The 23,120-nt window shown below is 40.2% G+C and overlaps 2 protein-coding genes across 4 annotated transcripts; both read left to right on the plus strand.

The window, feature by feature from the left end:
* The first annotated feature begins 600 nt into the window (after positions 1–600).
* Positions 601–7,768, plus strand: LOC114559279 (glutamine-rich protein 1). Of its 2 annotated transcripts, none has more exons than XM_028583860.1 (12): positions 601–914; positions 1,656–1,944; positions 2,033–2,122; positions 2,223–2,363; positions 2,467–3,234; positions 3,359–3,536; positions 3,658–3,812; positions 3,924–4,038; positions 4,667–4,775; positions 5,023–5,171; positions 5,673–5,763; positions 6,642–7,768. In XM_028583860.1, the coding sequence occupies exons 2-12, from the start codon at positions 1,690–1,692 to the stop codon at positions 6,826–6,828; spliced, it is 2,238 nt and encodes a 745-aa protein (XP_028439661.1). In that variant the 5' UTR covers positions 601–914; positions 1,656–1,689; the 3' UTR covers positions 6,829–7,768. The 2 variants fall into 2 exon arrangements, with proteins under 2 accessions (XP_028439661.1, XP_028439660.1); XM_028583859.1 differs by having other exon boundaries at positions 602–914; positions 2,467–3,246.
* Positions 7,769–15,720: 7,952 nt separating this feature from the next.
* LOC114558958 (periphilin-1) lies at positions 15,721–22,803 on the plus strand. Of its 2 annotated transcripts, XM_028583289.1 has the most exons (8): positions 15,721–15,982; positions 16,071–16,220; positions 16,944–17,024; positions 17,141–17,244; positions 17,400–17,608; positions 20,582–20,640; positions 21,610–21,768; positions 22,409–22,803. In XM_028583289.1, the coding sequence occupies exons 2-8, from the start codon at positions 16,182–16,184 to the stop codon at positions 22,589–22,591; spliced, it is 834 nt and encodes a 277-aa protein (XP_028439090.1). In that variant the 5' UTR covers positions 15,721–15,982; positions 16,071–16,181; the 3' UTR covers positions 22,592–22,803. The 2 variants fall into 2 exon arrangements, with proteins under 2 accessions (XP_028439090.1, XP_028439089.1); XM_028583288.1 differs by having other exon boundaries at positions 15,721–16,220.
* The last annotated feature ends 317 nt before the right edge of the window (positions 22,804–23,120 follow it).

A 23,120-nucleotide genomic window follows, 5' to 3' on the forward strand; every position in this document is an offset into this window, starting at 1 on the left:
ATATATTTTGCAACATTAGTTTCTGTGGCTGATTTGGCAGTTGTGTTAAGTAACTGCTTTTTCAATTACAGCAGCAAAACAGTGGAATTCTATCTCTACAAGTATTAGAGAGTGTATTAGTTTTAGTCGGTTTAAAAGTAATGTTAAAATGTTGAAATACAGACCGATCATGTTGTCATAAAGTCTGATAATGTCTCCTAATGATTACACACTGGTCTGTCCAACAGGTGTATTTAATGTTATATGGAATTGTCTTTTTAATATTGTTATATATGCATTATAATCTGTAAAAGAGAAAGATGTAACCTGTTTTCAGCTTTTTCCAATAAGCAATAGCAAGTTAAAATAAATACTCCAGCAGATATTTGGTCCAAACAAGAGCAGTGGGGGAAATGCAGAACACGCTGAAATGTAGTGCGTGGGAATTAACCCTCAACTGCTCCTTGAGCACCACCCAAATATTCAGCGCATCTCTTTGGAACTACCTTAAAAGATTCAGAAGCTAGTGAACCACTAAGCGCGTCTGTCTGGCAAAACTGTGTTTTAAGGTGGACCGACATCTACCTAATCCTGACGGCTACTTTGCCTGTGTGTGTCGTCTTTAACGGATCATCCTGCAAGCGCCAGTTACCGCGATATCATAAGATGGAAATACCGCGATAGCACGACAGAGTTACAAATCGCTTGCCTATTGGTCAGAACTGGGTACTCTTGTAAGATGGCGCCCAGCGAAATATGAGTATTTGAGAAAAAGAAAAATTACAGCCGACCATCTAACGAAAATAAAGAATAATTCAGCCATAGAGAAACACCATTAGCACTTCGCGTCTCTGCTCGTTGGAAGAGGAGCACCGTTTTGAGGGCAGAGAAGCGCTTGTGGGCGGCTCGAGTCTCGGCCCGTTTAAGGAAGAGAGGTAGCTAGCTTACGCGCCTGCTAACGTTAGCTTGCTAGCTTTGGAGAGACCAGAAAAATGTAGTCTGTGTACCGTTACGGACAAGAGAGTCGCCAGTTTCCGTTGCTTTCTGTTTATGTACAACCTGCTACGTAGCTAGCTATTGTGTTGTTGTTTGTGCACATGGTCGCATTATTACACTTTGCCAAAAACAGCTGTAGCTAGCTAGATATTATTTGCAAACATCGCGGCTGGTTAACGTTAGCCGTACACCTGGCTAACCTAGCTTGTTGTGTAATCAGCTGTTAGACTAGCTGTTCTAGAGCAATTCCACTATGCACATAATCGTAGCCGGATTGCTGTGCAAAACTAGCATGTTGTCATTATGCAGCACTTTCCATCGCTGCTTCGAATACTGCATCGGATTTGGAAAGTGGCCGCGCTTTTGTCCCTGCTCGTACACAGTCGGATAGATTTAACCCTTTCGTATTGCCATATGTCTGTGGTGCCACTGGCCACTGATCTGTTGGTCAGTTTGTAAACACTGTAAAGTTCCAACTGATGTCAGCGCAGCGTTTGTGTCCGTTAATTGTTACATCAATAACCATGTCGCTGTCTCCTCACCTTTCAAGTGCGTTTTAGTCGTACACGTTTTGACAGGACTATTGGAATGTTATTCATAGTCAGTCTTTGGTGATATAGAATGTACAGACGTCTGCAACTAATTTAAAACACTCCAAAATGAATTATGCCTTCCTTCAGATCCCTACTATAGAAGAAGACTCTGTCAGCAGCAATGAATAACTCCCTGGATGGTACAGGCTCCTATGAGGAGCTTGTGAGACAGAAAGCTCGGAGCATCCCTCAGCATCGCATGAAGGAGTTCCTAGAGTCTTTGGCCAGCAAAGGCCCAGATGCCCTGCAGGAGTTTAGCCAGCAGGGTGGAGATACTACAGCTACCACCACCACTATGGTATACCAACAAGAGGCTAACTGCATCTACACAGACAGCACAGAAGTGGCAGGGTCATTGTTGGAGCTGGCTTGTCCGGTAAATCAGCACATTAAATCACAAAGCAATTTGTTAAAGAGCTCTGTTCTTGAAATGAAGCTCTCTGACAGACACTTTTCTAATGCAGGTTCAGGTGCAGGTCCAGCCGCAGCAGCAACAGATACAGGAGTCTCAGCAGCAGTCTGTACAACAGAATACAGAGCAACAGATAGTGCAGGTTTGAGCTTTTTATTGTACCTTTGTGTTGTGTTTATCACACATACCCTGTTAATTTTAATCCTTGGTCCACTAAATTTGGCCTATTATCTTTATTTTAGGTGCAGATCCAAGGTCAGCAGCAAGGTCAGATGCTGGGTCAGGTCCTCCAAGTACCCTCTGGCTCCCATCAACAGCTCCAAGGTGTGACTACTGCACAGCTGATTCAGCCAGGGGAACTCACCGAGGAGCAGCACCAACAGGTACACACACACACACACACAACATCCTGGCAGAATTGCAAATTTTGTCATTAGTTAGTCTGAAATTTTTTACCAGTTATCATCTTCTTCTCATGTGTTTTAGCTACAAGCCCAGTTGGTGGCAGCTGTTGCAGGAGGACAACATATTCAAATCCAGACAGTGGGGGCCCTTTCTCCCACCCAGCAGCACGACAATATTGAGAGGAGGGTACTGGGAACCACCGTTGCCACATCACAGGGAGCGGGTGTCCTCCAGCCAGCCAAGAAGCGTAAGGTTGACATGCCCATCACTGTATCCTATGCCCTGCCTGGCCAGCAAGTAGCAACAGTCCTCGCTATTCCTCAGGGACAGGGCCAGCAGCAAAGTTACGTGTCCTTGCGGCCGGACCTCCTAACTGTGGACAGCTCCCACCTTTACAGTGCTACAGGCACTATCACCAGTCCCACAGGGGAGACCTGGACAATCCCTGTTTATTCTGCTCCTGCTGGTTCCGGAGGCCGTGAACAGGTCACACACATTGCCATTCCCCAGGAGGCCTATGGAACAGTGCAGGTTACGGGGCCAAACACTACAACAATGACTACGATGCCAACACAAGTTACTGTCGAAAATGACAAGCTGAAAAGTCAAAGTCAGACAGTGCAGGCCGTTTCCAGCATAACAAGTTCCGGGGGAATGGGAGGCCAGGAAGAAGTGGTGCACACACTAGCAGCAAACACACTCTTCCCTGCCCAGCTGATGAATGGAAACATCCACATCCCAGTGGCAGTACAGGGCTACTCCAATGCTACACAGTCTCTTATCTGGGATCCACAGCAGCAGGTGCTGCACACACAGGGGCTGTCGGGGCAGGATGCACAGCAGCTGCAGGTGCTCACACAGGTGTTGCTATGTTTTGCATGCTTTTTTTGTGTGGCCAGATACGCATATTGACACGTATTTCTTAATTGCATGAGGTAACATTGTTGGTGTGTTTGTATTCTGTTCTGTACAGGGTCAGACAGTGGTAGCAGAGGTAGATGGACAAGGTCAGCAACAAGTGCATGTGCAGGAGCTGCTGCTGCCTGCCACTCTGAAGCCAGAGGAGGGGCTGGAGGTGTGGCGGCTTTGGGCTCAGCAGAAAAACGCAGAGTTGGAAAAATCAGACAAAAACAAACTGGCCCCAATTGGCCGTAAGTACATATACACAATGTTTATTATAGTGTACAATATTTTGTTGATGCACATTTGTATAACCATTGTCTCTTCTCTGTCAAACCAATCACTGAATTATGTGTTATGTGTGTGTTTTAGGACGCCAGGCGCTGCGTTTCCAGGAGGACTTGGTGTCATGTGCAGTAGCCGAGCTCTGCATGGGTCTCTCCTTGATGACAACAGAGGCTCGTGGGTTGGATGGGGAGTCTTATGAGGCTGATGTTCTCTACTATGTATTTCTGTGTATACAAAAAGTAAGTTCACACACACACTTCATTCAACGTCCATTCTATCTCTGTTGGTACTTAGTTTTGATGTGGAAACACTGTTTGACCGCAGTCATCTTTCTCCAATTTTCCCTGCAGTATCTGTTTGATAATGGTCGTGTGGATGACGTTTTCTCAGATCAGTACTACACCCGCTTCGCTCACAGTCTGCACCAGATCCTGGAGCCTTGGAGACAATCTATTCATCCGCTAGGTGTGGACAAAAGTAGTTTTCCAAATATTTAGTGTGGATCTGCAATGCGTGTTCCTCTGTAATCACCTTAACGTTTTATCAACTGATATTATCTCAGATACAGTTAGGGTTGGGTACCAAGCCCCGGTGCTTATACAGCACCGGTGCCTTAACGACGGGTTTCTACCGGACCGAATAGCGACGCAGATTTCGGTGCCTCATTTTGGTGCAACTTTAATGCCTGCCCTGCTCTCTGATGCTCCAAAACGGACGAAGCAACAGGAGCACCCCTGCATGTCACGCTAGTTATTCGGTTCAGGCACCGTTTTTAAAGGTATCATTTTAGCACTGTTATTGGAAAAATATCCAAATGATACTCAACCCTAGGTACAGTGAAAATAGTAAATACACAAACCTACCGTGTTAGGGTTGTCACCAATCACTCTTTCTCCCCCATCCTATCTATTTGTATTTTCCTAAATAATACAGCTGCACATTGCAAGTGTATCACAGCACAGACTAACATGGAAATACTAAGACCATATTGCCTTTAATGGTTTTGGTATGTATAGTAGCCCATGAGTGTCAGTCTTTGAAGTTTTTTTTAGCAGAAAGGTCTTCATAATCTGCTCTTGAACTCCCCTACCAGGTTACATTATCCCCAGTCACGTAACAGAGGAGATGCTGTGGGAAGGTAAACAGCTGGGAGCTCACTCTCCCTCTACGCTGCTCACAACTCTAATGTTCTTCAACACCAAGTGAGTTGAACTGCGTTTACAGTCATCACATACAGTTTCGTTGACATGCAGTCATATTGTGTGATACATACCTCTGTACATAAAAGCAAATGTTTTGCACACCAATAATTTCCAACCCACATTTCTGCAAAATACAAATCTACACAAGACACCTGCTATAGTTCTGTCTCCCCTCTGCCCCCATATAGCTGTGAATCAACACTAACTGACCAAATCAGTTAATGTATATACTGTATATCTTTAACAGGTATTTCCACCTGAAGACAGTGGATCAGCATCTAAAAGTGGCCTTTTCTAAGGTGCTGAGACACACCAGGAAGAGTCCCAACAACCCCAAAGACAAGAGCACCAGCATCCGATACCTAAAGTCAACTGAGAGGTTCATAGGACAGAAAGGTAAGAGTGCACATTAGGGGTGGGGGAAAAAATCGATACAGCATAGTATCGCAATATTTTCTGTGGCAATACTGTATCGATACACAGACGCCAAGTATCGATCTTTTATGATATATGTGTTGGTCAGTTTGTCTGCTTGACAATCTGATTTTGCAGCAATACAATTGAAGTGAGATGAACAAACAGAGAAATGTATCTTTTTAGATAAAACAGATGTTGACAAAGTTTCCTTTTGGGGACATCATTTGAAATTGGGAAAAATTTGAAGTTGGAAAAAAGGTAATAAATTGCAATATATCGCAGAATATTGCAATATGTTTGAAATCGCAATAATATCGTATCGTGACGTAAGTATCGTGATGATATCGTATCGTAAGGCCTCTGGTGATTCCCACCCCTAGTGCACATGATTTGGATTTGTGCTGTCGTGTCTGAGATGGAATCTCATTTTATGAAAAAAATAACCTTGTTTAATCTGTTTGTACATATTTCTTTGTTTAGTCACAGATGACATGTACTCTGAGCAGCTGGAGGACCCAGAGAATCCACTGCGATGTCCCATCAAGCTCTACGATTTCTACCTCTTCAAATGGTAAAGTGTTTATCAGGAAACTTAACTTTAGGTGTAAACGTGGTTTTGTGTAATGAAATATTAATCCAATATATCAACAATAATGAAACGGTATTTGTCATATCGTAACTGGTAAAAATGCTTTTTTGTACGACCATGTAGTGTTTTATACTCTGACAAGTGTTAGGGTTATTATTATCATTTCATGATGAGACAGATTTTCTCTTTTGAATTGCTGCTGCTGCCTAAATAAAACTCTTGTTTGCTATTGACATGGGTTGTGGATTACACATTGCACTCAAGTGGTTAACATGTGAAAACACTGTTGCTAGGCAACTGACAAAAACATTGATGTTTTATAATAACTTCATTTTTCTCCTCAACGGCTTATGATTTTTTTCATGTTTCTGCCTCTTAACAATTTGCAGAGAAACTAACTTCTTTGGTTTAAGCTGTCTACAAAAATGTCAGCATCCTGCACAACTTGTGACAATTGACAGAAAATGAATCAACTACTTTTGATAATCGATTCATTGTTGCAGTAAACCTTTCAAACAAAAATGCCAGCCATTTACTAGTTATTGCTAGCTTATTTTTTTGCATAGTGTACATTGGCACAACACACAAACTATCAATGGAGTATACAGTATAATTGCCAAATCCATAATCGAAATAATTGTTAGTTGCAGCCCTAATCTCAATAGGACAAATGGAACGGTGGCGACTACAGGAAATGCTGGCCACACAAATTTGATATGACAGCACACTTTTCCACTGATTTCTCTCCCTCTCAGTTGCAGACAAAGACTACTTAACATAATTGTATTATAGGCAGAGATGGGGAAAATCTGGTAAATAAGCGCATCTTGAGAATGTGCTAACAGTGTGTTGTCTCTCAGTCCGCAGAGCGCTAAAGGTCGCAATGACACCTTCTACCTGACTCCTGAGCCCGTGGTGGCTCCGAACAGCCCCATCTGGTACTCTACTCAACCAATCCCAAAAGAACAGCTGGAGCAGATGCTCGCCCGCATCCTCGTCATCCGTGAAATCCAGGAATCCATTAACATGTCGGAGAGCGTGCACTAGTTGGACCGGAGGAGAACAATAAATGGACTAGACTCTTCCTCTCTACACCCAGCCTTTGATTGCTCATAATCAGTCGTTTTCTATTCTCTCACACCCTCTTGTGGTCTTTAAGGGTGGCATGTATATGTTTATATTCATTATGTGTCAGCATATCTTATTCATAGACTGTACATACAACTAATACAGATAATTTGTCTTATTGAGGGCAATCTCTTAACCTGAACACCAAGTTTTGGTTTCTTTTTTTTATTTGGCCAAAGGATGTAGTGTCTAATCTTCTTATTGGACCTGAACTCTAATTTAAATGTTTTAACTGTTGGTTCTCCTTACCAATTGTCTGGAATTTTCCTTTCCCGTTTTTTGTTTTAATCTGTAATATATTTCCTATATATTTTCACTGGGGTTAGCCTGCGCTATGCTGCTTTTCATAGACATCCCTTTTTGTTGCTCTACCGCCCTTCATCTGCCTTGGTCTCTGTAAAGTGTCACAGTAAACACAGTGGTACTATGACTGCATTTAGTAGCCTAAAGTAGGCTAAAAGCTAATTTTCAAGTTGTGTGAGTTCTCCTGTTTTTGCTTCTTCTTTTTTTTGGAATTTCACTCTTCTGTCTTGAGCTCAGCTCCCACGTGGATACACCGAACTCTGGAGATGAGTTGCTTGTTAGTTATTGCTACTTGCTTGCTGTTGGACTGTCTCAGCAGCATTAAATTCCGTCAGGACACAGACATTGTTACAACACAGCAACGCCACTCACCCTGCAGCTACTAGTACGTGCCACATGGTGGAGACATGGCAGAGGGAGGGCGGAGGATGCTGACTGCTGCTGGATCCGCCTTTCTCTCTCCTGTCTTCACAAACCCTAAAACTCACCCGAAGAGGGATCTATTGTATAATACATGTTTATTACATGACCGATGAAAGACTCTTAAAAGTGGGGTTAGCCCTTTATGTTCTATAATGTATAAAACTCATAGCTCCTACATGTACTGTAATGGGTTTCAGTCATTTAAGGAGAATGGCAGTGCCTGTGTGTTTTTGAAACATGACCTTTTTTGTACAGCCACTATACCATGTGTCGGCCTTTCTAGCAAGTACGCTATCAATTCTGCACATGCATCCTTAGAAGTGTGTGATATTAAATGATTCACAATGATTTTTTCACACAAAGAAAAACTAAATAAAAGTCATCTAGCGGCATCACTTCAATAGTGGAGGCAAACAAAGAAAAAAATGTATACCCTCAGTATTTATATGTATCTGTATGCAAAGGGAGCAGCACCTCGTTCTCATAAATCTCATGGTAAGTAATTCATAGTAGAGGAACAGGTTTGACCTGACTGGCAGGTTACTTCCTTCATTTTTCTGTTTTGTCTGAGGTTTCTTCACCAGCATGTATGTGCATGTCCAACCAGTTTTTCACCTGCAGGGCATGTTGTCATACAGCGCACACAGCATTATTTCTGCAGTGTCCTACCTTAGGTGCTGTATGAGGACATGCATAATATTTTTTGTATTGATTGTTTTTGTATTCTCAGCTTTACAGTTTGTAAGTTCAGGAAGCATGTGAGCCTGGATTAAACGGTGATGAGGAAGGCAGTAATTTCCTCAGTAGCATCCTAGGGTTCAAAATCTGCTGCAATGTGCTCTGTGGTTGGGCTGATGGAACTGTGTGCCGACGATGGCGATGCCTCTTCCCTGAACGGCCCGGGGAGCTGTGGGGTTGATCTTGACTGTGGTGGTTCGTTTTTGAACTGGCTCCCTGAACTGGTGGCCTGCTGGGGAAAGAGAAGCCGCCTAATTACAAAACGTCATGTTACTTTACAGTGACTAATTATACGCTGCATGTGCTGAAACAGAATTTGGTGTGTGTTATTGCTCACTGGGAGCTTATTTCTGTATTCTCACCTTGTTGAGGTTCCTCCACTGAGCCAGTGTAGCAGACAGTGATGAACAAATATGTACTGCTCCTGAGTAAACACAAAGGAATGAGCGGATAATGAAGATCTCATGTTTGGGATGAAACAGGAGAGCACGGTGTTCATGAGTATGGAGATAAGATTTAGTATGTCAGTGGCATCGTAAGAAAGCAATGGAATACATGTGAGTGAATTACAGGTGTGCATTTACACAGTAATTTAACTTAATACTTCAGTTTATACAGTCCATTTAACTGAATATTTAGTACATTTTATGTTTTAAATAAGCACAATTATGACACCAAGCAGTGGTGGAAAAATGATTAAAGTATAATTCTGAGGTACTGTTTTTGTACTTCTGCTACTATATAGTTCACAAGATTGTATGATTAACTTGTATGATTGTTTTTATGGGCATTTCCACCTTTCATGACAGAGGACAGCTCAGACATGAAAGGGGAGAGAGAGGGGGAAGACATGCAGGAAAACCATCACAGGTCAGACTCAAACCCTGGACCTTCTGCATCAAGGAATAAACCTCTACAGGCTACATGTGCGCCCGCTCTGCCAACTGAGCTAACCGGCCACTCAACTACATTTATATAACATTTATACTTAGTTACCTTCCAAATTAAAAGAATAAGCTCTCGATCAGCATATGAGTTTGATGCATTGTTATACAGTAAGTTTATTAGAAGATTGATACCACTCTCATATTTCATACTTCCAGCAGCTTGGCTGAGCATGCTTAGCATAAAGACTGGAGAGCTGTTTCAGGACTTTAATGCTAAGCTAAGCTAAAGGCTGCTGGCTGCAGCTTTATATTTCCCCTCCTAGTATGAGGGTAATGATCTTGTCATCCAACTCTTCGCAAGAAAGAAGCATCCCACTCACAGTATCAAACTACTCTTTAAAACAACCAAACACTGATATATTACTTACTTTACTCAAGCAATATTTTCAATGCAAAGACCTTTCTTTGTAATAAAGTAGGCCTATGTTTTCATCGTGGTATAAATACTTCTGAATATTCTTTTACAACTAAGTAAAGTTAGTTACAAAAAATGTTTAGTAAACATGAAATTTTACAAATGTCTGATGACCCTGTCCAGGTGTGCAGCTGTAGTAAGTATGTTTACTAACTACAACTTTGAGATACTTGTACATTACCTGAGTACTTTTATATTTCTTATACTCCACTAGAGCAAAATATTGTACTACTTATTCCACTAGATTTACCTAACTGCTATAGTTTGTTACTTTTTAAAATTATTCTACATAGAAAACATTATCAACTTATAAAATATGAAGCGTTGTTATACTATAGATTAAACAACCCAGAGATGTATAAAATATAAAATTAGCTTTACCTATCTACACGAGTACTTTGAGTTTTGATACTTTAAGTGCATTTTGCTGCTAATACTTTTGGACTTTTACTTGAGTAACACTTTAAGCGCAGGACATTTGCTGGTAACAGAGTACATTTTTAAAACTTAGTTTTTGCTTCCTTTACTCAAGTAAAATATCTCAATATTTCTTCCAACACTGCATGTGAGTGTCATTACTGGACTGACCAGATTTTGGACCATCCACATTCGATGTAGCCGTAGATCCTCCACAGCAGCCCGGATATCAGGCCGGATGCCCCTCGCACACAGCTGCATCAGCCACAACAACGTCACAAATGTCCCTGAACGCCCAACACCTGCACTGAAACACACAAAGAGCGTATAGACTTTAAACACTGTCTTGTGGACCATCTGAATGATAAACCTCTGAAAACTCTACAGGAAAAATACTAAAAGGGGCACATTTGTTTTAACATAGAGTAAAGGGTTTTCCTGAAGAAGAGGTTTATGGGCTGGAGGTCAGAGGTCACACCTGCAGTGCACCACAGCCGGCCCCAGTTGTGGAATAGCTTCCAATTCCTGCCGCACATGCTCAGTGAAGGCACAGAGTGAGGATGAGTCTTTAGGGATGCCCCGGTCCGGCCAGGCAGGGTAGTAGTACTGTGTGATGATCCTGACTGTAGAACAAGCTCTCTGAAACACAAACACTTGCCTTCAATCCAAACACAAGGACGTCTTCTTTGATTGATTACTGGTACCGTCCGTCCACAAAGAAGTCAACAGCAGCAGTTTAAAGGTACCAAAGGGGATGATGGCTGTTTATTTTGCTCACCTGTCTGAGGTTAATGGTGGTGATGAAATAGTCTGGACCTTGTTTGCAGGTCACTGTCATCACTTGGATCAGTCCATGATTAACTGTGCCTCGTTCCAGAGGCCAATACCTATCACACAGAACCTGCACAGATAGAAACTCCCCAAAATGTCTAACAATTCCTTTAAAATAAAATGATATAATGACACACACACACACACACACACACACACACACACACACACACACACACACACACACACACACACACACACACACACAAACTGTCTTTCTCACCATGTCCTTGTGTCTCAGAGCTGTCACCATGACGATTATCCTGACGTTTTGCTCCCACACCATCCTCCAGAAGTCAGCAATGGTGTTGTGCAAAGGACCCTGAGTGCAGATGAAGTCTCTTTCTGATCCTCCACCCTGAATACAGACCCACAGTCATTAACAGATGTAGACAGACAGAGAGGTGGTTAAGCAGACAGAGTAATGAAAATGACAAAATAAATTTGGTTGACGGGGTGAATGAGTTCTTACAGGCACAAAATTTGCGTTGATGTAGTCAGTGTGTGGTTGGGAGTTTTGGACTGACAGCCTGACGCGACAATGGTCATCTATAACCAGATAGAAAGCAGACAAAGAAAAGTCTCATACATTTCCACAAATACTTGCTGCAACCTGTTCTAGTACAAGTCTTGCACTTACATGGCAGTATGTAGGGGTATCTGTTCTTTTCTCTGTTGGCCTCTGAGTCCCCTGCTCGGGTGGGGAGGTTTTTGCCAACTTCATCTAGCTCCTTCACAGAGCCAAAGACATTAGCACACATGACAAACACGTTTAGCTTCACAAAATCTAATCCAAGTTTAATTAAAAAAAAACATAAAACATACTATTTACCTCAAACTCCTGTTTAAAGCCCCTGTTGTCATTGGCTGCGAGTGCCTGGCATCGCAAAGTTAACTCCTGCAGAATTTGCGCCCTTGGGAAAGTTTGCGCCCTGTGAGACATGATTGAGTTACATTAAACCATTTTTAGACCATTGATGCACTCAGAAAATATGGATAAGTTTGGTTTTATTCTATATTTTTCTTTTTGTCAATTAATTCATTCTAATAAGTTTTCACTGTGTGGCCCAATCTTGATAGCCTATAGCTTATTTATTTGTGTTATCAAAAACACATTAATAAGCCACAGCATTGCCCTACTGACGTGTTACTACATTAAAATGAACATGAGTGCTGTATTTATTTGAGGTGATCCCACATTCACCATCCTGCTGTCATAAATACTCACCAGTGCACCAAATTTGCATCTGAAAATAGTCTCCAATGAATGCATTTGAACACTTTCTAAAATCCACAGTGCCCAGCTGTTTTAGGAAATGATTTAGCCTTTTCTTTAAATGGAAGTAGACACTCAGTTGCCAGTTTATTAGGTAGATTGCTAAAACTAATGACCTTTAAAAAAGTTAAAACTTCAGTATGAGCTCAAGGCTGAGTGCCAAAGACAGGGTAATTAGAAGATATAAAGGGGTGAAATTACCCATTATTGGTTTTGGTCTTTTCACAGGATATGTTGAAAATAGCAAAAATATAGAAAACTATCAGCGGTATCCTTTAAGCATATTATCAGCATGCTACAAGGAATTTTGTCCTTACCTCATGTCTTTTCTTGCGGTCAACCTCGTACTTTAAATAGAAATTTAACTGGAACTTGGGATGTTGAATGATGCCTGGATCATTTCAGTGTTGGAGCTGTAAAAAAGATACAAAATCATGTCTCATAAAGTCACTTTTATAAATTTAAATCAATAAATCAATGAGCAATTGATGAGGCAAACTGAAACTGAATAGCTGAGAACAGTCTCAGCTACAGTCTACCTCCTGCTTTCCCCTCCCCCTGGCTGTTAAAATGTTGTCCTCCTGAACAGAGGTATGTGACACCAGAGAAAAACACTTACAACACACAATTGTGCAGATGAGAGCAGCTGTATCACACATTATGAAGTTAGGTGATTTCACAAATGTACTGCATTTATGTATGCCCTGAGGTAGCTGAGTTCATCTTTTTTACTGTCAAACCAATAATATTATACATTCCTATCTAACTATACTTCTCCTCCACATTATAGTAGAAAGGCATACCTAACTAGCACAACCCAACATTCACACGGCACAATTAGTAAAACTGACTCGACGAGAAAGAAAACCTGCTCCAACAAGTTCCTAACCCCAAACACTGACAGCAGAAGTACAAAACAGAAAGTCCCAACAGCTTCAGTATGTTTTTTTTCAGGATTACCTTTCCAAATGAGCCTCTCTTAAATGTTGAAGAGAAAAAAGAACAGGGCTACTTTATTCCAAGTCATCTTAAGGTTGTCTAGTTTTAATTATTCTCTCTCTGACCCTGTGTGTGTGTGTGTGTGTGTGTGTCTCTCTCTCTCTCTCTCTCTCTCTCTCTCAGGAGAGGAGGAAATGTGATGGGTGGAGACAGTGGGTGGAGAGAGGAATACTAAACCTCTGAGAAGGAAATTCAAAGCACTTGGGAAACAAAATGTCACTGTAACTAAAGCCATGTGAGACTGTAGCTCATGATTGTTTGTATTCAAACTTAAGAGCTGACTTTACCAACAGTGGACATTTGTGTCTCGTTTAACACATATCTATGTTACGTCTTTGAAAGTGTCCCTGCTGACATGTTGCATCAGTCTGTAGGCATATACAAAATTGAGTTTAAACGGCACAAAGCTATGAATTGCATCATGTTTAATCACTTTACATCTCCTAAATGATCAACACTTGATGATTTGGGCCAGAATTCCTGCTTTATCAATTTCATTATGACTTTACTATATATTGCTTTATGGTATTTTCAAATCCTTTAGTGTTGTTTGAATCTTCTAAATTAAACAATGTGCATCAGTGGTGATATGGATGGGAACCTTCAAATGATACAGAAAAGATGCACCTGTAAGATGATTTAACTTTGGAGCAGTCTTGTGAACATGAGATAAGATCTTTAACTGTGGGACATTTTGAATGGACATCCCTGGATTAGTGAGGGGAAATCTGTGTTTTGTATCATTCATATATATATATATATATATATATATATATATATATACCGTATAGGTTACAGTGTGATACTCATGATGCTCAGTGCAAATTGTTGCTTAGTGCAAATTGTTCCTGATGTACGAGGAAATATGGTGTGTTGATGTTTGGGAGATATTTGTTTCATAAAATAACAACTGCAGTGTCACTGTTAAATTCAGCTACGTCCATTACCATTAGCACTAGAAACAGGCAGGTTTAATAATCTCCCTGAAATGAAAACTATTTGTTTTTTATATGATTGAAGATTAAATCCATTTCATGTTTTATTGCTCATTATCAGTCAATCAATCAAATTGTATTTAAAGTGTAAAATCACCATTAAACATGGTCTCAGTGCATCAGGTACGGTATATGATAAAAACAAAATTCTTTGTTTGCAATGGAATCTTATATGTTAGAAGAAATGTTATGGTCTGAAAAATGTTTTCCAAGTGCAGCAACATTAATAGTGTCTTATATTAGTTCATGTGAGCTGGACACCAGAATGTTTGAGCACACATGTTCTAATATAACATTTATTAAAATAAATACATTCTCTAGGCTATTTGCAGTATTTTTCTTATTTATATATTTGAAGGAGTTTAAGCTTTTGCCCTCATGATGTCATTTCAGGGTTAGTGTTAGGAGGACTAAGAGACTCCATGTCTCCTTCATCCCAAGTGCTATTGATATGCTTAGCAACAAATAGCACTCTGGCTGCACTATTGTACATGTATGCATTGTATGAATTTCCATTTCCCTGCTCTAGTGCTGTGATTTAATGTGTTGATGTGTCATTGATGTTTACTTTTTCTATTCTATATATGTGAACCCTGGCTGAAAAACAAAACAAATTGTACAACATGAACTGTGGGTATCACTAAAAAAAAAACATGGAATTAAAGTATATTCCCAAACTGGGGTCTGGGGACCATCATAGGTCCTTCAGGATGTCCTGAGTAATAATAATCAGTTTTATTTCACTACAATTCCACTAACAAGAGACTGTGTCATGGCAGGAATGATGAGGTTGACTGTTTGAGGTAGGACTAGCCTACATTACTTATTACTCAGAGTTCAACAACCAGACTACATCAGATTTTGTGGGGTGCCGAACATAGACAAAATTATTTTTAGTTTCCAGTACACACTTGCCATTGTAGTGTGCCATCATTTGGTGGAAAGTAACTAAGTACGTTTACTCAAATACTGTACGTAAGTAGAATTTGTAGTAACTTGTGCATCATTATTATTATTATTATTATTATTATTAGTATTTTCATTTCATGCTTCTTTATACTTCTACTCCACTACATTTTGGAAGCCAATATTATACTTTTTACTCCACTACATTTATATGACAGCTTCGCAGCTATTTAGCAGATTTATACTTAATATAAATCAAATAATACATTATGATATATTTATAAAGATTAAGCTACCCAGCAGTATATAAAGTAATTCAAATTTGCTCCACATTGCCAGCTGCAAAATTAAAGTGAACACATGAATGTAGGCCTATCAATAATTTTAATCCTAAAATATAATATTTATTATTATTCTGAAATGAGACATTCTGCATAATGACGCTAATACTAATGTACTTTTACTTGAGTAACATTTTGAATGCAGGACATTTACTGGTAACAGAGGTAACAGAGGCCTAGCTACTTGTGGTAAAAGATCGGAGTACGTCTCCCACCACTGGGTACACTCGTATACGTGCAGTCACGCGCAGCCTGGGTGTAAAACATAGGTGTAAAGTATAACTATATGGTTACCACTTGTCAACAAGTCAGCATATAAAGTGGGCTGCGCGTGCGTGTTCTCCGCTTTCGTTTTTGACAAGCTTTTATGACTACAGACCTAACCTGATTGGGTGGCTGTAGAAAAAGGAAGTAAATTTACTTTTCAGCAGATACCAGAGAAAACGCAGGTTTGTCGACATAGTGAGCTATTCAACTACAAGGTAACCCGTTTACACTTGTCAGCACGATGAGATAGGCGAATCAACCGCGAGGAATACAGAAATGTAGGCTACATATTTCACTTTCCAGATGTAACGAAGAGAATCATTTGGCCACACGCGCTTCCTGGTTTGTTGGAGTCTCTAGAAAGAAAGTCAGTCAGTCACACACACGGATCAAACAACGCTACAGACAGACAGAATGGATAATGTACGACCGCAGGAAACCAAGCAAAACAAGGTAAGGAAAAAAACATTTCCTGGGAGTGAAGAGCTTCCCGTTGTCTCAAGTTCGTCATGTGCTCTGATAACACCCCCCTCTTCACCACTGACACACACACACACACACACACACACACACACACACACACACACACACACACACAGTAGAAATATACAATGGTGTTTATTTTCAAGAAACTGAATAATAATAATAATAATGATGATGATGATAATAATAATGATACTATATGTTACTACAATTTGACTCACAATATCCTCCACAATGACAGAAAATGTGAGTTGGCTATTTTTGGAAATAGGTATCACTCTCCTCTCTGTTGTTATCTTGGATTTGTGTGTTACTTAGAAGTTACAACAACCATATGTAAATTAGATTTCAGTCCCCAAGGGTTTTTGCGATACTACATCTATTATTAGTTTAGCCTATAAAATGTCAGAATATAGTGGAAAATGTCCATCACAGTCTCCCAGAGTCCAAGGTGACCTCTTACTTGTTCTGTCTGGTTAACCGTTTACTGTCACATAAGACAAAGAAAACTAACAAACTGTCACATTGGTGAAGCTGGAACACGGGGATGTGTGAAAATGATTAATTCGTCATCAAAAAAAGTTGCCAATTATTTTTCTAATCACCTAATTTTGTCCCCTCTTAACAATAACCATACACTACCTGCACTGCAAAACCTTATTAACTGTGATTTACATGGTGCTATTTCCTCAGGGCTCCACGTTGCGGCACAGGGAACACAGCGATGAGTCTCCCGAAAAGAGGCCCACTGACAGCTCTGCGTCTCCCCCTCAGGTACATCCTGTTCTCAGATGTCCAGCTCAAAATTACCCATTTAGACTGTGTGATTGCTCTGCTCTCTTTTATAAAGCACCACAGTGTGATACATTGGTTTACCCATGTGGATACAGGATACGAAGAGGCTAATCAGAAGAGTGCGAAGTCCATCAAGACCAAGGGCATGGCTGTCCAATTCTTACAAACCGAAGTTTGGAGGGCCATTCTACAAACCGCGGTAAGACAGACTGGTCGAGAACATGGAGCACTTTGTATTTTGTTTTCCTTGCAACAATTGACTTTTTTGCTGAGTTACCTGCAAAATATTGATGACGACGTCGAGGGCGATTCTAGCTGTCCTAAAAGCTTTTTTCCCCGTCTCAAATGGTGCAGTTCTATAAAGGATGACCACTCATTCTACAAACCTGGCTTTGGCAACCAGAGGTACCACCACTTCAACCCACGGGGTTCCTTCCACCAGAGAGATCATTTCCAGCCTAAACCTCACCACATCGCACTGAAGGAGAGGGAACGGGAGAAGGAGAAGGAGCGGTACGAGCACAGAGAAAGCGCTGAGAGAACTTCACCTTCAAATTCAAAACGTAAGTTTGTAATCTGTAAGTCTGTTGCAAAAGTCTGTGAAAACAAGGATAATCCTTCATCTCGTTTGAACCTTTTTAATGAAGAGACAATATGTTCGCTACCGGACCAACATTTTTTATTTTTATTTTTTTATGGTTTGGACTGTGCTCCTTAGTTTCAATTGAAGGGAATATTAATGCTACAACATACAGTAATATTTAAGATAACTTTTTGGGGAAAGCTTTTTCCTGTTAACGTGACCTCTCCCCCCATGCACAAAGTGAGATCCATAAAGAAATGGTTTTCCGATAGGGATGTGGAAGAACTTAGGTATGAGTTTGGGACTTTATAGACAATGAAAGTTCCAACCAGGCTATTACAGACTTTTAATGTGGTAAATTCAATTGTAAAGACTCTTATAACCAAAAAATTAAAAAAAATTAAAGTGTGGCGGTACAGACAATGGCATTAAAACTGTTGGAATATTGTAAGAATATTACAGGCTAATGATTTCTCCAATGAGTTGGAGGAACACATAGATTTACAGACTTTACAGATAAGGTTTCACAGCAGATAAATAATGAAATGAATGATGGCTGAATTCCATCTTTAATGTTATTAGTAACACCTGTGCTTTTCCTACTGTGACATGTCAAAATGTCCGCTGTGAAAAAGACCTCTTGCTAAACTGCATGAAGAAAAAAATACTGTGATATTATTTCGTCATAACTTTGGTTCAACCCCACACCCCTACCACAATAGCCTACCCTTTTACCTACAGTAACACACACACACACACACACACACACACACACACACACACACACACACACACACACACACTCTAACTTACAAATGTAAACGGAATTATGATAGATTTAAGAAGAGAAGCTCTGTTCCAACTGCTTGTTAAGCAACCAAGTAAGTGCCATAAGTGCACTGACTGGACTGGCTTCACTAGTTTTTCCACTGATGCTTTTGTTGCTAAATGGTAACCAATCCCCATAGCCAGGCTCCCAAATGTTGTGGAGAACCTTCCCAGAAGAGTGAAGCGATATTCTTTTTCCTACTATGGCCATGCCAAGCAATGTAACCTGATTTGTACAGGTCCTATCCCCTGACCAATCGGCCATCCTAACCTTAACCACTTGAGGTGAAATGCCTTACCCTAACCAATCAAGCTGCTTTGTTGGGCGGGTCTTGATGTGGCCACAGTGGGATTCGTAATTTTGCTGCCAGGAAACCACCAGTGACTCCAGGAAGTGACTAGACTGGCCCAATAAAATAGTCTGGCACATAAACTCTTGTATACTTGTTGTCGTTACTCTTTTAAAATGAACAAGCTACAGCTAGTGAATTAGTGAGATTTAAAGATACCGATAGGTAGATTTCTAACATTTGACAAAGCCTGGCTAGCGGTTTCCCCTGTTTCTAGTCTTCGTGTTAAGCTAAGCTAACCTTCATATCCACAGTACAGACAAGATAGTCAATCTTCTGATCTAACTCTCAGCAAGAAAGTGACACATTTCCCATAATGTAGAACTATTCCTTTAGTGCTAATGTTTTTGGAATGAGATGTTGATGTTTGGGTGTGTACATACTTTTGGTCACATGGTGTTTGGGCACATTTATGAGTTGCATGGAGTATATTTCCATACAAAACACTGACTAATGCCTAAACAGAAGAACTCTCTCTCTCTCTCTCTCTCTCTCTCTCTCTCTCTCTCTCTCTCTCTCTCTCTCTCTCTCTCTCTCTCTCTCTCTCTCTCTCTCTCTCACACACACACACACACACACAGTGGTTATGTTTAATATAGTTTAACACAACAAAATCCACAGCCTGAAACATTGTCATAGGGTTACATAAACAAATAACCCCCTGACACACTCCTAACAGAAACATTATGAACTGCAAAATCTTCATGTGATTGTTGCCGCCTCCTGTACATGCATATACAGTATATTTAAATAATGTACTTTACAAGCTATACAATATCATCGTGCACTTTATTAATTGACCATTGGGTGGCAGTGTAACCAAGCAGAGACACACACACACACACACACACACATGCACATTTTCATCGACACTTTGTATTGCAAATATTTGGAGGGTATTTTGCTCATTGTGGTATCTGGTGGTTGGTAGGTAGTCACACTCTGGTAGCAACAAACCAGTGTTACATAATGCTGACCACTCAAAAGCTTTTCCTGGACTCAGTAGATGGATTATGTAGTGATGTGATGTAGTAGTCCATGCATTAGTCATTATATGTCTCAGAATGTAAACTGTTTAATTTAGTTACAGGTAGATTTATTAGATACTTGCAAATTACCTCATCATTTGTCAGTGGGAGTAAACATGAGGGGTTTAAAATGTGTTACGATCATGTTTCCTTGGTTTAAACACAAACTGTGAATGTTTTTGTTGATCTTCTCCTGGTATAAAGCTGTATGTTGTGTTGTTTGTATTGAGTGAGCTGTTGGTACTGTATGTTTTTATCTTCTCTTGCACCCAGGCACTGTATCTGTGCGCACACTGCAGCACTGTGGAGGTGTGTGTTCGTGTGAGTGTGGAACAGGTTTTTTGTGTGCCTGAGTGATGGTGCGATGATGGTGACTCATCGCTGATTTGTGTGAATAAGAGAGGGAGAGACTAGCCAGCAGTATATAATGAGCCATAACAAAACTATTGCTTCACATAGGATAACTGCAGTCCAGTATTACAAGGCAAAATTGGCAAATATTAGCAAATTTGGCTTAAAGATATATTGATTTTTAGATACCGATACTTGCAAAAAACACACATTTTTCTAACCGGAGGCTGAAGAGAGAGAGAGAGTTCTTAGAGGGCTTTAACCATCAATGGTGGTCTAAAGATACACCTGTAGATGCTGTAGGTGCCTATAGGCGTGGTCAATAGAAAAGCCAGGCCATCTCTCTACTCTCTTGTTGTGTTATTGTGTTGACCGTGGGATTTGTATGTTTTCCAGCTACCAGACCTTTCTTACCCAGATCAACGTCCAGCAGAGACAAGGACATGCAGTACATCGTAAGTTCACTAGCAAAAAGACCTTCTCTGCTTTCCCCGCTTCCGGTTTACCATGTTGACTAAAGATAAAAAGATCCACCAATTCCTCAGAAATGACCAAATATAAAAAATGTTCCTTCCAAAATATGGATGTGATGTAGGGCATCACTTGATTAATATATATATATATATATATATATATATATATATATATATATATATATATATATATATAATATATCCACGTAGACGGTGTTTTTGTTTGTTCGTAAACATGACCTCATAGCAGAGAATGACTTGGCTATAATGCAAACAGCCCAGGTGCTGCATTTCTTGGCTGACCTAATCCCAGCGAGGAGCGGAGCCACACACGATGAATCACTGCTGGTCACTGCTGCAGTGAAGTTAAAGTGAAGAGAGGAAGAGGAATCCAAGAATGACTTGTTTTTAGATTTTCAGTTTTCTAATCAGTGTTAACAAATGTGAGCTGTTGACAACATCAGCTTACATTAAGGTACAATTTGTGTTATTAACAGGTCTTTAAATACAAAAGGACTAACACTAGACAACTAAATCTTCAAAGCATGTTAGTCATTGTTTCCCGATGCTCTTCACATTACATGTACACATTTGATCCATTTTAAATTTAAAAGTAAACATTATAGCAGCTTTAATAGAGTTGTGAGTAATACATTTATGGCTACATACTTTTGAACAAATGATTTGTAATTAATATATTAATATAGCCAACTGCTGCAATTTATTATACTTTTCTTCATTTATTTATGACTTTTACTTTTGTTCCTTAACACTCCTTTTGAAATGTACATGTTTTGCCATTGCATATATATACAGAACAAATTCTGAATTAATATTTCAGTCTCTGCAGTGTTACAAGTTGACGTGTGGAACTTAAGTCATCTTCTGGCCATTAGCAGCTCAGCCATCATCATGTTTTTGGCCAGCTGTCTCTGATTACCTCTGTTGCAGGTTTGTCAGAACGACAGGAACCAAAGCAGGGAGAGAGATCACAGGGGGACAAAAAGCAAAGAACGAGAACGAAGCCGAGACCGGGAGCTCCCTTCAACTGCGAGCCATACGGCGACACGAGACCGAGCCATCCAAAAGAAGAGGAGAGAGATAGATGAGGTAGAGGAGAGTCATTCCATAAACACACACCTTGGGAGAAGTGTTAGAAACAGATAGAAGAAGAGCACAGATAACAGAAGCTGGGATTAGAGAATGAGTGACCGAGGAAAAGATCGCCGGGAGACGTGAGACAACTTTGAAATGCTGAGCCTGAGGCAACAGTGTCATTATTGTCTTCACTTTGCTGAGCTCGACAAGGAAGGTCCTATTCATCGTTTGACATGATTGATGGTGTTTTAGTTATCTAATTGGGCAAAAATGCAAAATGAAGCACATGATGCACTGCTCATTGGCGGTGTGTTTGTGTGAGAGTGTGTGTGTTTCCACCCACCTGACGGGAAACATGGCCTCTTGCTTTTCATATCTCCATGGTTGCAAGATTATAGATGCATTGCGAGAAAAGGCACTCTGGCAACAGGTAGCTGATGCAGAACATTTCCACAAAACTCGGCATACAGGCACACACAATACTAATGAACAGTTTGCATGTGTGCGTTTCCGTGGATTGGTAATCCCACTAGCTCATTTGTTGTGATTTTCTGTACTTTTCTCTTCTGTTCGTTTATTCTCCCACTCACTCTTACTCTTTGCCTCCTAATACCATTTGCCCTAAAACCACAGATGTGTGTGTGTCTTGCAGGTGTACCATCAGGAATGTGAAATGTTTGGCCTTGTGGCAAAGATGCTGATAGCAAAGGATCCGACCCTGGAGCGCCCCATCCAGTCCGCGCTGCAGGAGAACCTAAGGGACATCGGCAAGCGTTGTGTGGAGGGCATGGAGAAATTTATAGAGGACTATGACTCCAGGGAGCTGTCTCACTAATCAGAGAAACAGTCTCCTAGCATTAATCCTACTGCTTTGTTGATAATTGTATTTCATGTGATTGAATGCTGCTTTTCTTCTTTGTTTGCCAGTAGAAGTAATACATTCGCACATTCTTGTATATGTAAAGGTTAACTTGACTGTGACTTGGACATGTGATACTGCTTCTAATGTTGAGAATGTAATGATTATGATAAAAATAATACACTGGATACATTGGTTTAAATGTCCTTATCAAAAAGTCAAAAATATTGATTTTAATTATAACTGACGTGTCTTTTTTTCTTTTTTTAGAACTTGCTTTTTAATTATTTAATTGTGTACATCAAATTATACATGGTCAAAATATGTTCATTAATTTATTCATGGCTATATGGGCAAGATAAAATCAAGTCCTAGCAGGAAATACATTAATTCAATTACATTTTATTTATAGCGTTAAATCATAACAGAAGTTATCTCAGGACACTTTACAGATAGAGTAGGTCTAAACTACACTATACAGAGACAATTCCCTAGACAATTACCA

The sequence above is a fragment of the Perca flavescens genome, chromosome 7 (assembly GCF_004354835.1).
Source record: "Perca flavescens isolate YP-PL-M2 chromosome 7, PFLA_1.0, whole genome shotgun sequence".
Taxonomy (NCBI): domain Eukaryota; kingdom Metazoa; phylum Chordata; class Actinopteri; order Perciformes; family Percidae; genus Perca; species Perca flavescens.